General features: G+C 34.8%; 2 protein-coding genes across 2 annotated transcripts; one reads left to right on the forward strand and one right to left on the reverse strand.

Annotated features, from left to right (window-relative positions):
- Positions 1 to 524: 524 nt before the first annotated feature.
- On the reverse strand, positions 525 to 2,648 carry LOC6034917 (T-complex protein 1 subunit zeta). Its single transcript, XM_001845131.2, has 2 exons — positions 2,391 to 2,648; positions 525 to 2,176 (listed from the first exon to the last, which is right to left on the reverse strand). Exons 1-2 carry the CDS (start codon positions 2,525 to 2,527, stop codon positions 715 to 717), a joined length of 1,599 nt encoding a protein of 532 aa, XP_001845183.1. The 5' UTR covers positions 2,528 to 2,648; the 3' UTR covers positions 525 to 714.
- Positions 2,649 to 5,870: 3,222 nt separating this feature from the next.
- LOC6034918 (CDP-diacylglycerol--inositol 3-phosphatidyltransferase) lies at positions 5,871 to 13,742 on the forward strand. The gene is made up of 4 exons (XM_001845132.2): positions 5,871 to 6,097; positions 6,357 to 6,491; positions 12,258 to 12,575; positions 12,644 to 13,742. The coding sequence occupies exons 1-4, from the start codon at positions 6,049 to 6,051 to the stop codon at positions 12,814 to 12,816; spliced, it is 675 nt and encodes a 224-aa protein (XP_001845184.2). The 5' UTR covers positions 5,871 to 6,048; the 3' UTR covers positions 12,817 to 13,742.
- Positions 13,743 to 17,958: the final 4,216 nt, after the last annotated feature.

Genomic DNA, 17,958 nt, shown 5'->3' on the forward strand with positions numbered 1-17,958 from the left:
AATGTCTCTCCAAACATTTTGCTTAAAATAAGTGGTAAAACATAAAATCATATCCAACTGAATGTTCATTGAAAAAAAAAAAAAAAACAGTTAGTTACTGACCACTAGATAAATTAACATTGATTTAAAAAAACAATATCAAAAATTAAATAATTAAAAAGGGAACTAGGCAAATTTTTTCATGAATTTATTCACATTTTTCTAAATCCTTTGAATGAATAATTTCAGCAATTATGTTTTAATCATTCTTTGATTTAAAATGATGATGAAGTTTAAAAAAAATAGGAACGAAATTTTATGTTCTGTTATCTTTAACTTTTTGTCATTTCCAGTTGATTTACAAAAAACGCCTACTTTGGTTGAACAATTAAACAAGTACACTTTCGAACACTTTTAATCGATCTTCATAAACAATAGTCCAGAGACTTAAAACCCCATTGGCCAATGGGTTCCCCTGCATAGGAATGGGTCATTTTTTTCGTCTTGAAAGGATGTCATCTCATGAATTTCAAACATTCGCACAATTTTGAGAAGCATTATGCCGATGCGTGCAAGCTTTATTGTTCGTTTTAAAGGTTCCTTATGTGAGAAATGAATACCAAGTGTGTGCATGTTAGTGAGTTACAAAGTAGGAGTAGTTTTACTGGTTAGGCGTTGAGTGTTTTCAAACGTGTGCCCTAGGCACAAAAAACGAAACTAAGAAAATAGATGTGCTTAACCCTTAAGACTGGTCATGCCGGCACGCATAATTTCGTCCACGAGCAGCAGGTTGCTGGCGATGACGGTGCACGAGTTGAGGATCTGCTTCTTGACGATGTAGTTGTCGAACACGCCGAGGTCGACGGGTTTCATCGGCTCCCCGGTGGACAGATCGAGTCCGATGGGGTCCTCGCTGAGACGGCTCTCCTCCTGGAGACGTACGATGGTGTCCTGGGCGTCGTAGCCGCTGTTGACCGCGAGCACTTTCGGGATCACGAGCAGGGCGTCGGCGTACGCTTGGATCGCGAGACGGGTCTTGCCCTTGACGTCCTTGGCGTGGTCTTTTAGCTTGTTGTGGCAACGCACCTCGAAGGCTGCGGCACCGGGGACCAGCTTGCCGTCGTCGATGGCGTTGTTGATCGAGCGAAGTCCGTCACGGACGGCGTCCTTGATCTGGGTGAGCGTGTACTTGTTGGGGCCCTTCACGAGGATCGTTACGGAGAGTGGGTTCTTGCAGTCCTCCACGAAGGTGAACTTGCTCTCGCCGAGGACATGCTCGTACACGAGTCCGGCCTCACCGAGGGAAGATTCGTCCATTTGGTCGAACGAGTTGAGGGCGATTCCACCGCAGGCCAGCGCGAGACGTTCCATGTTACGGCGCTTGGCACGACGCAGCGCCATGATGCCTTCCTTGGCGAGCATGTCCAGCGACATCGGGTCGATGCCCTTCTGGTTGATGACGACGAAGGTCTTTCCGTTCTCGGCCGTGCAAACCTTGCGCTTCAACTCGATGACCTTCTGGACACGTTGCTCGATGAACTCGCGCTCGGCCAGCACAAACTTCTCGCGCTCTTCAGCGGTCTTGTAGAAGAAGCCGGAGTTGACCTCGCTCTTCTCGTACTCCATCGAAACGTTGCACGTCAGAATGTAAGCGTTCTCCAGCCGCTTCGGCATATCCGGATGACGGGAACCGTGATCCATGACGATACCGCGGACCAGCTGAGTGTCGGTCGCGGATTTGTGCTGCATTTCCATCAACTCAACCATGTGCAGATCAACGGGTTTTCCCTCGGTCCGGATGGCCAGCACGGCGTCCACGCACACTTCCGTCAGCAGTTCGGCCAACTGCGGATGAACCTTCGTCTTCAGCGACGTTCTCGCGATGGGCAACAGATTCTGCTTGTTGACCTCGATCGGAACCGCCATCTGGTCCAGAATCTGCAGCGCCTGCTGACGAGCCTGGTCGAATCCCTCGGCCAGAATACGCGGATGAAGACCGTCCCCGATGTACAAATCCGCCTGCTTCAACAGCTCTCCGATCAGCAGCACCGTCGTGGTCGTTCCGTCCCCGGTCATATCGTCCTGGGTCGTGCTGGCACGAGCAATCAACGACGCGGTCGGATGCTGAATCTGCATCTCGTGCAGCAGCACATTTCCGTCCTTGGTAATTTTGATGTCGCCGGCTCCCGAAACCAACCTGCACGGAACAAGAGAAAAAACATTTTTAGGTTATGTTTTGCACCGATGACTCACAAGCAAAACGCTCCCTGCCCAAGCCCAAAACCGGTCAAACCTTCAACGGACCCTAAATCTTCACCTCTCCCCAAACCCAACGAACCATCCGTCCAACCCGGAAACCCCGCCCCAAGCCGATTTTCACCGGCAAACATTCCCACCTGGCAGCTACTCACATTTTCATCGTTCCCTTCGGGCCCAGGTTGGTCCGCATCACGTCCTGGATGCCCTTGGCCGCGCCAATGTTGACGGCCAGCGCCTGGGCGGCCCGGGCAAACTCGGCCTTCGGGTTCAGCAGACTGATGGAGGCCATTTTTCGCAGATTCTCGAAACAGATGGACAGATGTGGTTGAAGTTGAATGAAAAAACCGAAAACCCGTGGGCTGCTGCGACTTGAAAGAAACGGGACTCGGGGACGAATGGAAAAAGTAAAGAGAAACAAAGCTCACGTGCGGTGACAGCGAATGTCAGATTTGCGGGGTGCGTTCACGGTGGGGCGCTGGGGTAAAGTGGGCATTTTTAGTTGTTCACGTGAGATCCGTGAAATCTGTATTCTACTATTTAAAATCTGTACATATTTATATTCGTGGGTCTCGTGGCGCAGGGGTAGCGGCTTCGGCTGCCGATCCCGATGATGCTATGAGACGCGGGTTCGATTCCCGCCTTATCCACTGAGCTTCTATCGGATGGTGAAGTAAAACGTCGGTCCCGGTTTCTCCTGTCTCGTCAGAGGCGCTGGAGCAGAAATCCCACGTTAGAGGAAGGCCATGCCCCGGGGGGCGTAGTGCCAATAGTTTCGTTTACATATTTATATTAAATACAGCACGCAGAAAAATAAGGCATATTTGAATCAACAAAACGTTTTGTTGATTTGAAAATCATGATTTTTGTTGAATCAACGCTAAACGTCAAAGCAGCTTTTTCAAAACAACAAAAGTCTTTTGTGGAATTAAGAAAATCAAGGTTTGTTTCAACGCAAAATCGGCGTTGATTATATTCAACAAAAATTTTGTTGATTCAAACCTCGTACAGGCTGATTCTACAAAACATTTTTCTGCGTGAGGTTGTCAAGGAAAACAGATTGGTCGATGCAAAATAAATCGGCAATGGCAATGTATGTTTTGCGCTTGCAACACTGCTTGTTTTGCTGGGAGTAAAGCTAAGAACAAGATTGTCCGTTCGAACGCAGAACGCTGTGCCAGTTCGATTTTTCCATTAACTGTTAGTCGAACAATCTGCAGGCTATGATGACAGGCCACGAATTAAACTCACAAATTAGAAGAAAGAAATGAAACTGATAGGTGGATAGATGACTAGTGTCTTAGAAGAAGATTGAAAAGGACGCTGCTTTCTCATATGGCCCTTTCGCTGACTTAGTTTCCGTCCTTTTCAATCTTCTTCTAAGACACTAGTCATCTATCCACCTATCAGTTTCATTTCTTTCTTCTAATTTGTGAGTTTAATTTCACCGAAAACTACCGATAAAGCCCGTAAATTTTCGTGTGGATTAATAGGACCGCGTACTGGACTCTCAATCCAGAGGTTGCTGGTTCGGATCCCGCGGCGGGCGCTCTCAAATTCTAAGTTCAAATATGGGTATCCGGCGCCGTCGCTCCGTGCCGTACTCAAACACTTAGGAGCCCAGGGCGGCGAAGTCCTTGTAGTTAAAAGGAAGATACCAGTGGTTGGTACTAGTAATAATGGCCGATAGCTATAAAGTCAACTTCGTTGTTAATATATTAATTTATAATATATTTATAAATTTCAGTTTTTTAATATCTCAGTTTTTAAATACTAGATTTTTTTTTATCAAATCTAGATTAAATTTTCAAAACAACCTATCCGTCATGGGTTTCCTATGCAGATATAAGACCTTTTGAATATTTAATCTAGAAATATATTGTTTTTATTATTTAATTTCTGATTTTTTAATTTAATTTCTGTGTTTAAAAATTAGTTTTTGGAGTTTTTTTTAACTTAGTTCAATTTTATAATTTGTGAGTTGTTGTGCCAGAAAATTTTATGATATTGTTTGGCTTTTCCCTTTGGATTAATAAATTTTTAGCAAAAACAAAATACATTCTTTTAATTTCAAGATTCTGCGCTTTGAGATTCGAAGCGGAGAAATGTCACTTATTGGTACACCGCAGATACATTGCACGTCTGCTACCAGCAAACCTTATGGAGCCAAAAAATAAAATGACTTTCTGGGTTACTCTGTGATACTATAGCCTTCATTTTAAATAAATTCCTAAAAAGTTGAGTACAGAGTGAACTTTTTAATTCGAATGGAACTTCACTCGAGTTAACAAATCCAATTTTGGCTTGTAAGTGCTACTTAATTCAAACTTGAATTCAAATGAAAAACTCTTGAGTTTTTATTTGAAAAGGTCCAATAAACAAAATTTCAGTTTTTGCTTTTTGGGTGTTTTTTAATACCCCTGACTCCAGAGCTATACTGAATCTGAGCTGTAATAATCTTTTGCCTTTCCTCACCTTACTGAGGAAAGGCTATAAAATCACTCAAAAAATGAACTTATTAATTTGACCTCGTAGACTCACCTTCACGTATACATATCGACTCATAATCATGTTCCGAGCAAATGTCTGTGTGGATGTGCGTAAGTGGGTGGACAAAAAAAAAATGTCACTCGATTATCTCCGGACTGGATGAACCTCGGGATGAACGGATGTTGACCGTATTAGTCTCATTCGATCCATCTTGGGATCCCATAGGTCTCTATTTAAAATCAGCAAGTTTAGTTAAATACTTCAAAAGTTATGATAAAAAACAATTTTGGCATATGTCCGGAAGATTGTAAAAAAGGTGGTTTTTGCAAGAAAACCTATCATGTTACACATTTTCAGAAAGGTATTAAAAAGACCTTTTCAATAAGCATAAAACATCGAAGATCTGACAACCCTACCAAAAGTTTTCAGCACTTAAGTGTTATTTATACATTTTCTGAAGGCCGGATCTCAGATATTGCAATGAAAATGATGAGAAATATTGAAGGTCTACGAACCCTATCAAAAGAAATGCGAACCCTATCAAAATAAATGAGTAATAAAGTTGTTAAGGGGGAATGTTGCTATTTTTACTGAATGTATTGACTTGAATTTGAGGAAGGCATCAACCACCTAAAGGTGGATTAAGTAACTTTTTTTTTCAAAACTTTAAAATTATCTCACAAACAGTGTGTCGCATCCCTTATTTTACTGGCAGGTACGAAATTGATCGCTATTCTTTAATTTCAATGTTTTCTTAAAAAAATATTTATGAAAATATTTTGGTGACCCACTGGTGACCCCTATCAAACAACTTTCAATACTGGAGTTTTTTTTTAAAAAGGTTCAATAAACCAAATTTCCAGTTTTTGCTTTTTGGATGATTTTCAAACCGCATTGAGTCAGGGGTATCAAAAAACACCTAAAAAGCAAAAACTGAAAGTTGTGTTTATTGGACCTTTTAAAAAAACTGATTATAGAAATAAATCAAAAACAAAGTAAATAAATAAAACGTTTTCTTTGGTCGATCCTCTTGTTCAAAATTGATAAAAAACATCGCATTCGCAGCTCACCCGCTCCCGTCAACTGACAGTTTTGTTTGCAAAACCTTCCAAAACAACATCGCCAGAACTGTCATCGAAGAAAAAACTCCCACTTCAGCACAGTTTTGCTTTGGCATTGCATCGAGTTTGTCCGTTCGTTCGGGTGTGCGCTTCGGAAGGCGAGAGGAGAAAAATTTGCAAAATCAGCAGAAAATCGATTCCACTTCCGCACAGTGTTTGATTAATCAACGCAGTTTCCAGCGAAAGCAAAACGCTTGCCACCATGTCGACGGAGAAGGAAAACATTTTCCTCTTTGTGCCGAACCTGATTGGTAAGTAACTTTTTTGGATTGAGAGTCCTTCCTTGCCCTTGCACTTTTTTTTTCTTGCTTCTTCCGGAGGGGGTCTTCTTCTCCCCTCGGTTGTGGGTGGCTCGGTTTGCTTTATCAAAACAAATGATTGGGAGGGAACCAGAAAGTGGGTTGGGGATTCTCTCCCGCAGCCGACGAAATCTGCGACGCCATACGCGAGATGAAAACGGTTGTTTGTTTTTCTTTCCTGAAAAATAATGTGTTTTGTTTATTTCCTCAGGTTACGCCCGGATCGTGCTGGCCATCGTGTCCTTTTACTACATGCCCACGAACTACGTGGTTGCCAGCTGGTGCTACATCATCAGCGTGCTGCTGGACGCCCTCGATGGCCACGCCGCGCGCCACTACAATCAATGTGAGTCCAACGACGAGGAAGGGACGATTAATTGAATTAAAAACTCAAAACATGCCATGCCACACACCTGGCTGCGAGTGTTGCCGTTGCCGCATACAACTAACTAAATAAGTGCTCAGCGGCGGCAACAAAGTCGGAAAATAGTGGAAAAGGCCAAACGGCGAAGCGAGCAAGATTGCATAACTGTCGCCGGTGGAAGGGGGAAGGGAACCAGGGCTGATTAGGTTTGCGTGGGATTTGGATGTGTTTGGGGGGAGAACCGTAACCTTATCACGAAAAAATGTTTGGAGACACCGGTTGGGAATTGGAAAAAGGCATAAAAGGCATTATTGATTGAGTTTATTTACAAAGGCAATCGATATCTTTACAGCCGGAATGTTGTAAATAAGTATAAATGAAGTTCTTTGATTAGCTTATTTAAAAAGCAATCATGTATCGACTTTATTTATTACACATATTAACCTGGCTTCAGAAATGTATATGTCAACAAGCTTGAAAAAAAATCAGGAAAAAATCTGATTTGCTTTGGAAAACAAACTTATTCGTAAAAGGAAAATGACAGGTAGAGCTCGATCTTAATTTGCATCAGGACACTGTGAAGGGGGTTTATTCATTTTTGAGTTTGATCATATTTTTTTAACTGAGTCTTGAAAGTTTTATTGGACTTGGATAATCAAATCATGACGTTGACATTTTTTTTTCCTTACTTTTAACATCAAATTCGAGTTCTGCGACCCCATTTTCCCATTTTATTTCATTATTTTGCTTGCGATCGATTATCCGAATTCAAAATATTATGAAATCAAAATGAAATTAAAATAAATAAATAAAAAAAAAACAAACGATTAAATTTTTCTAAAATATTGAAAAATAAAAATGTGAACCGTTTTTGATTAAAGTCGCACAGACTGAATTAATTAAAACCAACATTACATTAAACATGGACTAACACAGGAATACCCCTTCTTACTTTTGCTGTACCTAGAGCAGAGAGACAAACATTTACCTATAAGATTTGTACAAGCCAATAAAAAAAAACAAAAAGTAAGGTTAAAAATAAATCAAAGTTGCAGAAATAAAAACAAACAATAACGAAATAAAAAAATATCGAAAAAAAAGAACTAAAAAAATGAAAACAATAAGAAATTAAAAAACAACCTCCATAATTTAAAAAAAAAATTGGACAGATTTAAGCTGGGTGGTTCGCAAAACGGCCTGAATTTTGAACTGTCAAAGTGGAACCAATTTATTGTTCGCCAAAACTAGAGAGTATTGTTATCGATCATTAAAAATTGTTTTTTTTTGCAAGAATGATAAATGTGTGGCTTTTGAGGACCTGGAGTTGCAGTCAAGAAATCTTAAGAAAGTTGAAGGCAAGATCGTCATTCTTTATAATAATGAAAGCATTTATTGTTTGATTCCGTTTGAAAACCTGTTTTAGTGAAAATCTTCTCTGTTTGTTGGATCAGCTTCGCTAGAATTAGCGAGGTTTTTTTCGCTGGACAAGGAAGAGCTCCAGGAATCAGCCAGGGAATTAATCTGCAACATCACAAAATGAAACATTCTTCGTCATCCGTAAAAAAGAAAAATCTCTTCTAATCGATCGAAACGCGACCATTTTCCAGCAAAAAATTTCAAAAACTAGACAAAATAAAACGCATACCACTAATTATGAAACAGCTCATCTACCAGTAAGAAAAAAGTCATGCTTGTGCTTGAACAGCCTCCAACTTTGTAGATGTAAACAAAGTGGGATCATTCGAAAATCATGTTACGCATTCTCTTTGTTCATCACCCAGGATTTAAGTATGTATTTAAAAAAATCAAAAGAAAAAAAATCAAAATATGTTTGAAAAATCAATAATCTACAAAAAAATAAATAAACTTAGAAAAATAATTAAAAAAATAAAATAAATCATTTCTAGGATTTTTTTAAGGTGCTATAAGCTATTGTCTTTCATATGTTTATAGGACCTATTCAAAAAATAAACTCTAGATTTATAAAATAAAAAACACGTAAAATTCAGGCAATTTGAATGAAAAATAAAAAAATGGACAAAATTAGACAGACTAAAAACATTTTAAAAAAGTCTAAAAGGTCAGAAAATTAAATAAAAAAAATAAAAATAGATAAATAATATTGAAAAATATTCGTCTTCAACGGTGATATTGGGCTATACAAATTTCTGCAATTTTTATGATTCAATCTCTGGAGATTTTTTTGAAAAACACCCAAAAAGCAAAAACTGAAAACTTGGTTTATTGGACCTTTAAAAAAAAATCTGCAGATCTAACCTTTAGACTCAATGCCACCCGATTTGAAAAAAATCTTATCGGTTTGTATATTCTAAAATGAAACATAAAGCTCAGAAGAAATTAAAAGATGGAAAAATTCAACATAAAATGTATTTTTTTAAAATTTTCAAAAAAACTTCAACTAATCTTAAATTTGAGACAAAAGAAACCGAGGAAAATAAAAAAGAAAAGATTTAGGCCGTTGCTTATATTTTTCAAAGTTTAACTAAAAAAAAACAATGGAAATATTAGTCAAATCAACTGAAAACTATCTTAAAATGCATTTTTTTCTGCATTCATAATCATATTTTGCATGTTTGGGCTCGTCGTAACAATATTTTTTTATGGAATTCCAATGTACAGCACCGCAAAAACTTTTTTTGCGACAAAAAAAAAGTTCCTTAATGCTTAAATATTTTTAAAACTAATAATTTCGAAACAACTGGACTGGTGTATAATGTGTTTTAGCACACTTTTTTGTCCGATAATCGAGTATTCTTATTTTGATCAACATCCCATTCTGAGTTCATTATTCGATTTTATATCCTTATGTTGTTGAGGTAAGGAAGGCAAAAAATCTTAAAATTGAAAATTATTTAAAATTACAAAAATAAAAAATATTAAAACACATGAAAAATCATAAAAAAATAAAATAAATAAATTTACAAATTAAATACATGTTAAATAATAAGCCATAGTCTCAACATTTATATGAAAAACAGTGTTTTAACATTGATTTTTTACTACATCAGTTGTTTTGCAATCATTAGTGGTAGCAAATATGCTCTTAGTTCTTCGGAATTTCACATTTCACTTTAAAAAAATCAAAAAAATAAAAAAAAGTATTAAATAATAAAAAAAAAATAAAAAAAGAATTAAAAAACGTTAAAATTTTTCTATAAAATAAAAATTAAATTATTTTTTTAAATAATTAAAAAACTAAACATAAAAAAAATAAAAAAATAAAAAAATTATAAAAAATTACATAAAATAAAAGAAAATTAAAAAAAATCTATTGAAAAAATTAATAAAAATAAAAAAAAAAAGAAAAAAATTTAAAACAATTCTGGAGTTTTTTTTGAAAAGGACCAATAAACCAAATTTTCAGTTTTTGCTTTTTGGGTGTTTTTCAATACTCCTGACTCAAGGCGGTTCTAAAAACACCCAAAAAGCAAAAACTGGAAATTTGGTTTATTGGACCTTTTAAAAAAAAACTCCAGAATTGAAAAAATTGGAAAAATTTGTAAAAATAAAAAAAAATGAAAAAAAAGAAAAATAAATGAAACAATGGAAAAAAATATTTTTTTTTAAATATAAGCATGAATTTTTGAATTTTTAAATTTTTGAATTTTTGAATTTTTGAATTTTTGAATTTTTGAATTTTTGACTTTTTGAATTTTTGAATTTTTGAATTTTTGAATTTTTGAATTTTTGAATTTTTGAATTTTTGAATTTTTGAATTTTTGATTTTTTGAATTTTTGAATTTTGAATTTTTGAATATTTGAATTTTGAATTTTGAATTTTGAATTTTTGAATTTTTGAATTTTGAATTTTTGAATTTTGAATTTTGAATTTTGAATTTTGAATTTTGAATTTTTGACTTTTGAATTTTTGAATTTTGAATTTTGAATTTTGAATTTTGAATTTTGAATTTTTGAATTTTGAATTTTGAATTTTAGATTTTGAATTTTGAATTTTGAATTTTGAATTTTGACTTTGAATTTATGAAATTTTGAATTTTGAATTTTTGAATTTTGAATTTTGAATTTTGAATTTTGAATTTTTGAATTTTGAATTTTGAATTTTTGAATTTTGAATTTTGAATTTTTGAATTTTGATTTTTGAATTTTGAATTTTTAAATTTTAAATTTTAAATTTTTAAATTTTGAATTTTGAATTTTGAATTTTGAATTTTGAATTTTGAATTTTTGAATTTTGAATTTTGAATTTTGAATTTTTGAATTTTGAATTTTTGAATTTTGAATTTTGAATTTTTGAATTTTTGAATTTTTGAATTTTGAATTTTTGAATTTTGAATTTTGAATTTTTGAATTTTGAATTTTTGAATTTTTGAATTTTAAATTTTTAATTTTGAATTTTGAATTTTTGAATTTTGAATTTTGAATTTTTGAATTTTGAATTTTGAATTTTGAATTTTTGAAGTTTTGAATTTTGAATTTTGAATTTTGAATTTTTGAATTTTGAATTTTGAATTTTGAATTTTTGAATTTTGAATTTTGAATTTTGAATTTTGAATTTTGAATTTTGAATTTTGAATTTTGAATTTTGAATTTTGAATTTTGAATTTTGAATTTTGAATTTTTGAATTTTGAATTTTGAATTTTGAATTTTGAATTTTTGAATTTTGAATTTTGAATTTTTGAATTTTAAATTTTTAATTTTTGAATTTTGAATTTTGAATTTTGAATTTTGAATTTTTGAATTTTGAATTTTTGAATTTTGAATTTTTGAATTTTGAATTTTGAATTTTGAATTTTGAATTTTGAATTTTGAATTTTGAATTTTGAATTTTTGAATTTTGAATTTTGAATTTTTGAATTTTTGAATTTTGAATTTTGAATTTTGAATTTTGAATTTTGAATTTTGAATTTTGAATTTTTGAATTTTGAATTTTGAATTTTGAATTTTGAATTTTGAATTTTGAATTTTTGAATTTTAATTTTTGAATTTTTGAATTTTGAATTTTTGAATTTTGAATTTTTGAATTTTGAATTTTGAATTTTTGAATTTTTGAATTTTTGAATTTTTGAATTTTTGAATTTTTGAATTTTTGAATTTTTGAATTTTTGAATTTTTGAATTTTTGAATTTTTGAATTTTTGAATTTTTGAATTTTCGAATTTTTGAATTTTTGAACTTGGGATCAAATTTGATATCGCTTTGCTTCGCGCGGTGGATAAGGATTACACTGAAAATGATACACGAAATTTTTTTTTTGGGTGTTTATAAATTTAACTTTTGGTCACTAAAACTGGATTTGCCAAAAACACTATAGTTATTGGTCGCAAAAAATTTTCAACTTCATGAAACATTCGTAAAATTTTCCGATCTTTTCAAAAGCAATATTTTCTTTTTTTTAAATCAAGACTATCATTTCAAAAGGGCCAAACATTCAGTATTACACCCTTTTAAAATGTTAGTCTTGATTTAAAACAATAACAATAAATCGGAAAAATTCACGAATGTTTCATACTTTCACATTGAAAATTGGACCATTAGGTGCTGTGATTACGAACATTTTCTATATTTTAAGTAAACGGGTTTATTGTAAAAGTTTTTCGTAGAACCTTCTGAACACTGAAAAAATGAAAAAAAAAAAAAAATGGGCAGTAGAGGGTTAAAGAGTTAATTATATATTATGAATATATCAAGTTTTTAGAAAACATGAGTTATTAGAACAAATATGATTCATAAAAATACAAAAAATAACAATAAACGCTTTTTTTCCAGCCACCAAATTCGGCGCCATGCTCGACCAGCTGACGGACCGGTGCGGCACGATGGGCCTGCTCGTCACGCTCAGCTACTTCTACCCGCGGTACATGTTCTGGTTCCAGGCGTCGATGGCCATCGACGTTGCCTGTCACTGGTTCTACCTGCACACGACCGTCCTGCAGGGCAAAACGTCGCACAAGTTCATCGACATGTCCGGCAATCCGATCATGCGCGTCTACTACACGAACCGGATCGTGCTGGGGCTGATGTGTCTGTTCAACGAGCTGTTTTACGCCGCGCTCTACCTGCTGTACTTTACCCCGGGCCCGTTGAGTGAGTTGACTGTTTGGGATTTTGGATTCTTTCGAAGGTATTAACTTAATTTTGTTTTTGCTAAACAGTCCTCGGAATGTCCTCGTTCAAGCTGCTGGCGATCGTGTCGGCCCCGGTGGCGATCGCCAAGACGGCCATCTCCGTGATCCACGGGTACGTGGCCAGCCTCAACATTGGCGTGATTGACGTGGCCGAGCGGGCGGCCCAGCGGGAGCGGGAAGCGGCCAAAAAGCCCCAGTAAGAAGAAAAAAGGTAAGAAGTGATGCGATCTCCGCGCGTGACGTTGTTCGTGGTCGAACTCTGTTTGAAGTACCTGACCTGGAAGAGGGCAGCACCAGAGACCATCGCCGGATCGAGCCGCCCTCGCGGAGAGGACAAACAAGTATTCGCGCGGTCAATGTCGAGTTTAATATGAATGTTGTGTAATAAGAAACAAAAAAAACTAACCCTTTCTTCCCTTGTGTGTGTCTGTCAGTAATCGATGTTTTGTTTAGCAAATACAAAGGGGAAAATCGGGAACAAATCGGTTCCAGGGTTTAAGATTTAAAACAGAGCAGGATTGGAATTTGTACCAAAAATGAGGAAAAGAGATATGACAATTTACTTTACACAAACAAACACTAAACACGTGAGACTGCAAAGTCTAGCCAAAATGAGAGAAAACGAGAAATCATTAACGATAAATAACACTTAGTTAAGGCACTAAAGTCACTCTCACTTGCACCTGTCAACGCGCTGGTAACAACACAGAAGTTGGTAACATTTACGTTTTTAAACAAAACAAATCAGTCAAGCCATTGAGAAGCAGCACTTTCACGCTTTATCATTCCACGAGGACGAGGAAATAAAATGAAAATTTGATATTATTAAAAAAAAGAGGGGAAGAGTGATGTTGTAGCAGGCCAGTGTGAGGTTAGCCCTTTCTTGTGGTAGAGAAGAAAAATATAGGTTCGTAAGAATGTCCGAATGTGTCACACACCTTTCACCGAGTAGTAGATTAGTAGGAGGAGAAAAAAAAAAACGTGGTCATTGATCGATGTTGCACCCAGAAAGAAATTTCATTTCTAGACTTTTAGACGAGGCTGTTTGGTGTGGAAAAAAGCAAGCAGCGAAACAAATATTATCAACTTAATAAAGAGAACTATGTAGAGTTAGTTTACTGTAAAATATGTTTTTTTTTGTTTTTTGAAAGAAACTCCATGAGAAAATTTGGTCTAAATAATAAAAAAAAGCAAAGCAATCCACTTTAACGACCCCCGGGTCTTTTGTGGTCTCTTTTGCAAGTTTCTGCTCATTTATCTCTTATATTTTTTTTTGAAGAATCAATAAATCACAAAATTAAAGCTTGAACAATTCAAATAATCAAAAAACAATAAAATCAATAATTTTAAAATTCAAAATAAAAAACTAAAAAAATCGAAGGTTATAAAAATTGCAATTTCCAATCCTTTTCTGACACCAAAAATGCATTTTTTTTTGTAATTTAAGATGGCAGCAATTTAACCCTCTACTGTTTTTGCCTTCTTCACCTCAATGAGAAAAGGCTATAAAATCACTTGAAAAATGAACTTCTTTTTTCGACCTCGTAGACCAACCTTCATGTATACCTATCGACTCAGCATCAAATTCTGAACAAATGTCTATGCGTGTGTCTGGATGTGAGTCCGTGCACCGAAAAATATGCACACGATTATCTCCGGGCTGGCTGGACCGATTTGGACCGTTTTTGTCTCATTCGATCCGTCTTGGGGTCCCACAAGACCCTAGCTAATATTATGAAGTTTAAAAAAGTACTTCAAAAGTTATGCTAAAAAAAAGGTTTTAGCTAAACTTCGGAAGATTGTAAAAAGGGTGTTTTTTGTAAGAAAACCCGTAATTCTATATATTGTTCGAAAGGTATTTGTAAGACCTTTCCAACGCGTTCAAAAGATTGAATATCTGCCAACCCCATCGAAAGTTATGAGCACTTACGTGTTGTTTATACACTTTTTTTAGGCCGGATCTCAAATATTTCGATGAAAAAGTTGCCCGGATCTATCATGCGACCGATTGTTAGATAGGTTATCAATAGACATTTCCAACGAGCCCAAAAGACTGAAGATCTGACAATCCTATCGAAAGTTATAAGTACTTTAGTGTTTTTAAAAAAACTTTTTTTTAGGCCGGATCTCAGATATTTTGATAAAAATTAGTGTAATTATAAACTTTTTTGAGGCTGTGTAATGTATTCACTTTATGAATGCGAGGAAGGTTAATCCACCTTTAGGTGGTTGGTGCCTTCCTCGCATTCATAAAGTGAATACATTACACAGCCTCAAAAAAGTTTATAATTACACTATTTTTTTTAAATTAAATTTATTTCAATAGGGTCCTAAAGCCTTATGTACATTTTTATGTACAACGATAAAAACACTATTAAAAACAATAACGACGAAGTTGACTTTATAGCTGTCGGCCACCATTGCTAGTACCAACCACTAGTGTCTTCCTTTTATCTACAAGGACTTCGCCGCCCTGGGCTCCTAAGTGTATGAAAGTATGGCACGGAGCGACGGCGCCGAATACCCATATTTACACAAAGAATTTTAGATTTAAAAACAATATCTGGTCCCTTTTTTCATTTTAATGCGAAAAAATAAATTGGCAAGATAACATTTTTTATGGAGGAACTATGGTCCCCTTTAAACGAGCTAGTACTACCTTTTCTGTTAAGAAGGGCCGCAAAGCTATTTTTTAAAAGTTGATTTTAGAATACATTTTAAATCTTTTGCGGTTGCACAAAGGGTCATTGTACTCAGAAAAATGAGCTTTGTCATTGTGAACAATAATATCACAAATAAGAGTTTAATTTTAGGACCCAATTATATAACTTAAGGAGGTATTAGACGACGACAAAAAAAAACTCTAAATTTTCGACAGTTGAGCAATTCTCTACTAACACCGAAAATGGGTTTTATTTGTATTTTTTATTTTGGCTCAAACTTTGTGGGGCCTTCCCTATGACCAAAAAAGCTGTTTCGTGTCATTGGTTCACCCATACAAGTCTCCATACAATTTTGGCAGCTGTCCAAACAAAAATGGTACGTACAAATTTAAACAGTTGTAACTGATCAATTTGGTGTCTTTGGGAAAGTGGTAGGTATTGCTGAGAACTATTGAGAACAAATAGGTACATGGAAAAACAATTTGTCGATTTTTAATTAACTTTTCTTTTAACAAAACAAAACAAATTTTCCAAAATACGTTTTTTTGACTGCAACTTTTGAGCCATAGAGAAGTATGGTAAAAAAATCTGCCCCCGAGTTATAAATTTTTGAAAAAATGTGATTTCCAGAAAAAAAAAATCGTACAAAACAAATTTGGACTTAATTTTTGAATGTAAAGTTGAATTTGCAATCGAAAAGTACTTTACAGATTTTTTTTCATATAGGGCTCCGTTTTTTAAGATAATGCCACCGAACGTTTGATTTTATCGAAAATAGTGACCATGAGTGATCATTTCTAATTTTTTTTTAAAGTTCAGAAAATTTGCTATAAAATTGTCTAAAAGACATTGAAGATTGGACCTCTGGTTTCTGAGATACAGTGGTTTAAAGAAAAAGAAACAGGAAAATTGTTGTTTTGTAAGTCTCACCCAAACAACCCTGATTTCAGCAACTGATGGTTCGATTTTCAATGTTAAAACATGAAACATTCGTGAAATTTTTCGATCTTTTCGAAAAAAATATTTTGCAATTTTTTAAATTAAGACTAGCATTCCAAAAGGGACAAACATTCAATATTACACCAGCTTGAAAAAAAAACAAAAGCAAACAAAAATTCTTCGGAATGTTTTATTTATTTGTTGCATTACTCTAAAAGTTCGAAAAAATTTAAAAATACAGTCCAGAATCGATTATCCGAAGGCCTAGGCAAAATTTCACTTCGGATAATCGAAACTTCGTACATTTGAATCACATCGACATCGACATCGACATAAAAAAATATGAATAATAGGGAAATGAACTGTTGTGATAAAAGTCAATAAAAAAATCTTCATTTTTTTCCATGTAATTATTTTTTATCTTAGCAAAGATTTGGTAAAGCTGTAGGTATTGATGAGGACTAAATAACATTTTAATTAACTTTTTTTTACTGTAATTTTGATTTTGCCCGCACTTTTCTCTCGCACTTTTGACAACAAGAAATCCTAAAACTAGCTGTTGTTTATTTACATTTCCAGTCGCATTTTCCACCAAACTGAACTTTTACACTTTAAAATTGTGATTGACAGCTTAAAAAATAAGCGAGCAACATCGGCTTTCTTTGATAATTTTTTAGGAAATTTAAAATTTCCCAAGGCATTTTGACAAGTCGCAATAGTGCGATCGATAGCAATAAAGTAGTGCGAAGTTCAGGTTAAACCCATACTATTTTATTTTTAGAATACTTTTAATATGTTTTAAAACATGGACCATGCAAACTGGACAAAAATTTTGCCGCCGTTCCAAAAAATTGATTCCAGAATGTTAAATAATAAAAAAATTCCGATTTCGTAGATAATTACAACGACCAACAAAATTTTTGCAAAGACTCAACTCGATTGAAAGCATGAACTTTGGGGTTTCCAGGATCGCGTGCATTTAGAATTTTTGCAATATAGCAATTCTCTACGAAATCGGTCTTTTTTTATTTTAACCTTTGTTTATTTTTTTATCCGGCTGAAACTTTTTTGGTGCCTTCGGTATGCCCAAAGAAGCCATTTTGCATCTATAGTTTGTCCCTGGGTGCAGAATAGTGGTTCGCAAAGCGGCCTCAATTTACAACTCTAGCAATACATTGTAATAGGACCGAAGCCGAAGTGTAAACAAAGCGCCTATCCTGCTCGTTCCTAACATAAACATCAACTGACGTGAGCAGGACAGACTCTTTGTTTACACTTCGACTTGGGACCTTTTACAGTGTTTTGCTTGAACTGTCAAAGCGGAACGAGCGGAACCAATTTACTGTTTGCAAAATGATACCAAGAAGTTGCAAGTATTGTAATCGATCTATAATTTATTTTGTCGGTGGCGTCGAGATTTTGAGGTATTCAAAGTAAACAAATCTTAAGAAGAGGGTAGAAATCGAGATTGGTTAAATTCGTCGCTAACATTTCAATAGGCGCTATGTCTCACGCGAAACTTACGTTTATGACGCTTTTTGAAATGTTAGCGACGAATTATCAATAACTATGAATGCCAAATAATATTGAATAATCTTAATCCAACATTATCACTGCGCTTCAATACACAATCTCGGAACATCGATTCGGTTGTTCTTCTGATTTACAAAAGTTTACCCACTTCTGACGCAATATTTCGTCACGTCGAAATCAAAAAGGCCTCTTTTGGTCGCCCTTTGA

Source organism: Culex quinquefasciatus, chromosome 3 (genome assembly GCF_015732765.1).
Source record: "Culex quinquefasciatus strain JHB chromosome 3, VPISU_Cqui_1.0_pri_paternal, whole genome shotgun sequence".
In the NCBI taxonomy this organism is placed as follows: domain Eukaryota; kingdom Metazoa; phylum Arthropoda; class Insecta; order Diptera; family Culicidae; genus Culex; species Culex quinquefasciatus.

What these genes read in the sequence shown, in the direction of transcription:
- LOC6034917 (XM_001845131.2), bottom strand. Translation starts at nt 2,527, where the DNA reads ATGGCCTCCATCAGTCTGCTGAACCCGAAGGCCGAGTTTGCCCGGGCC. An exon ending in CCGAAGGGAACGATGAAAAT is followed by an intron (nt 2,177 to 2,390) that starts GTGAGTAGCTGC and finishes TGTTCCGTGCAG; the next exon opens with GTTGGTTTCGGGAGCCGGCG.
- LOC6034918 (XM_001845132.2), top strand. Translation starts at nt 6,049, where the DNA reads ATGTCGACGGAGAAGGAAAACATTTTCCTCTTTGTGCCGAACCTGATT. An exon ending in CTTTGTGCCGAACCTGATTG is followed by an intron (nt 6,098 to 6,356) that starts GTAAGTAACTTT and finishes TTATTTCCTCAG; the next exon opens with GTTACGCCCGGATCGTGCTG. An exon ending in CGCGCGCCACTACAATCAAT is followed by an intron (nt 6,492 to 12,257) that starts GTGAGTCCAACG and finishes CTTTTTTTCCAG; the next exon opens with CCACCAAATTCGGCGCCATG.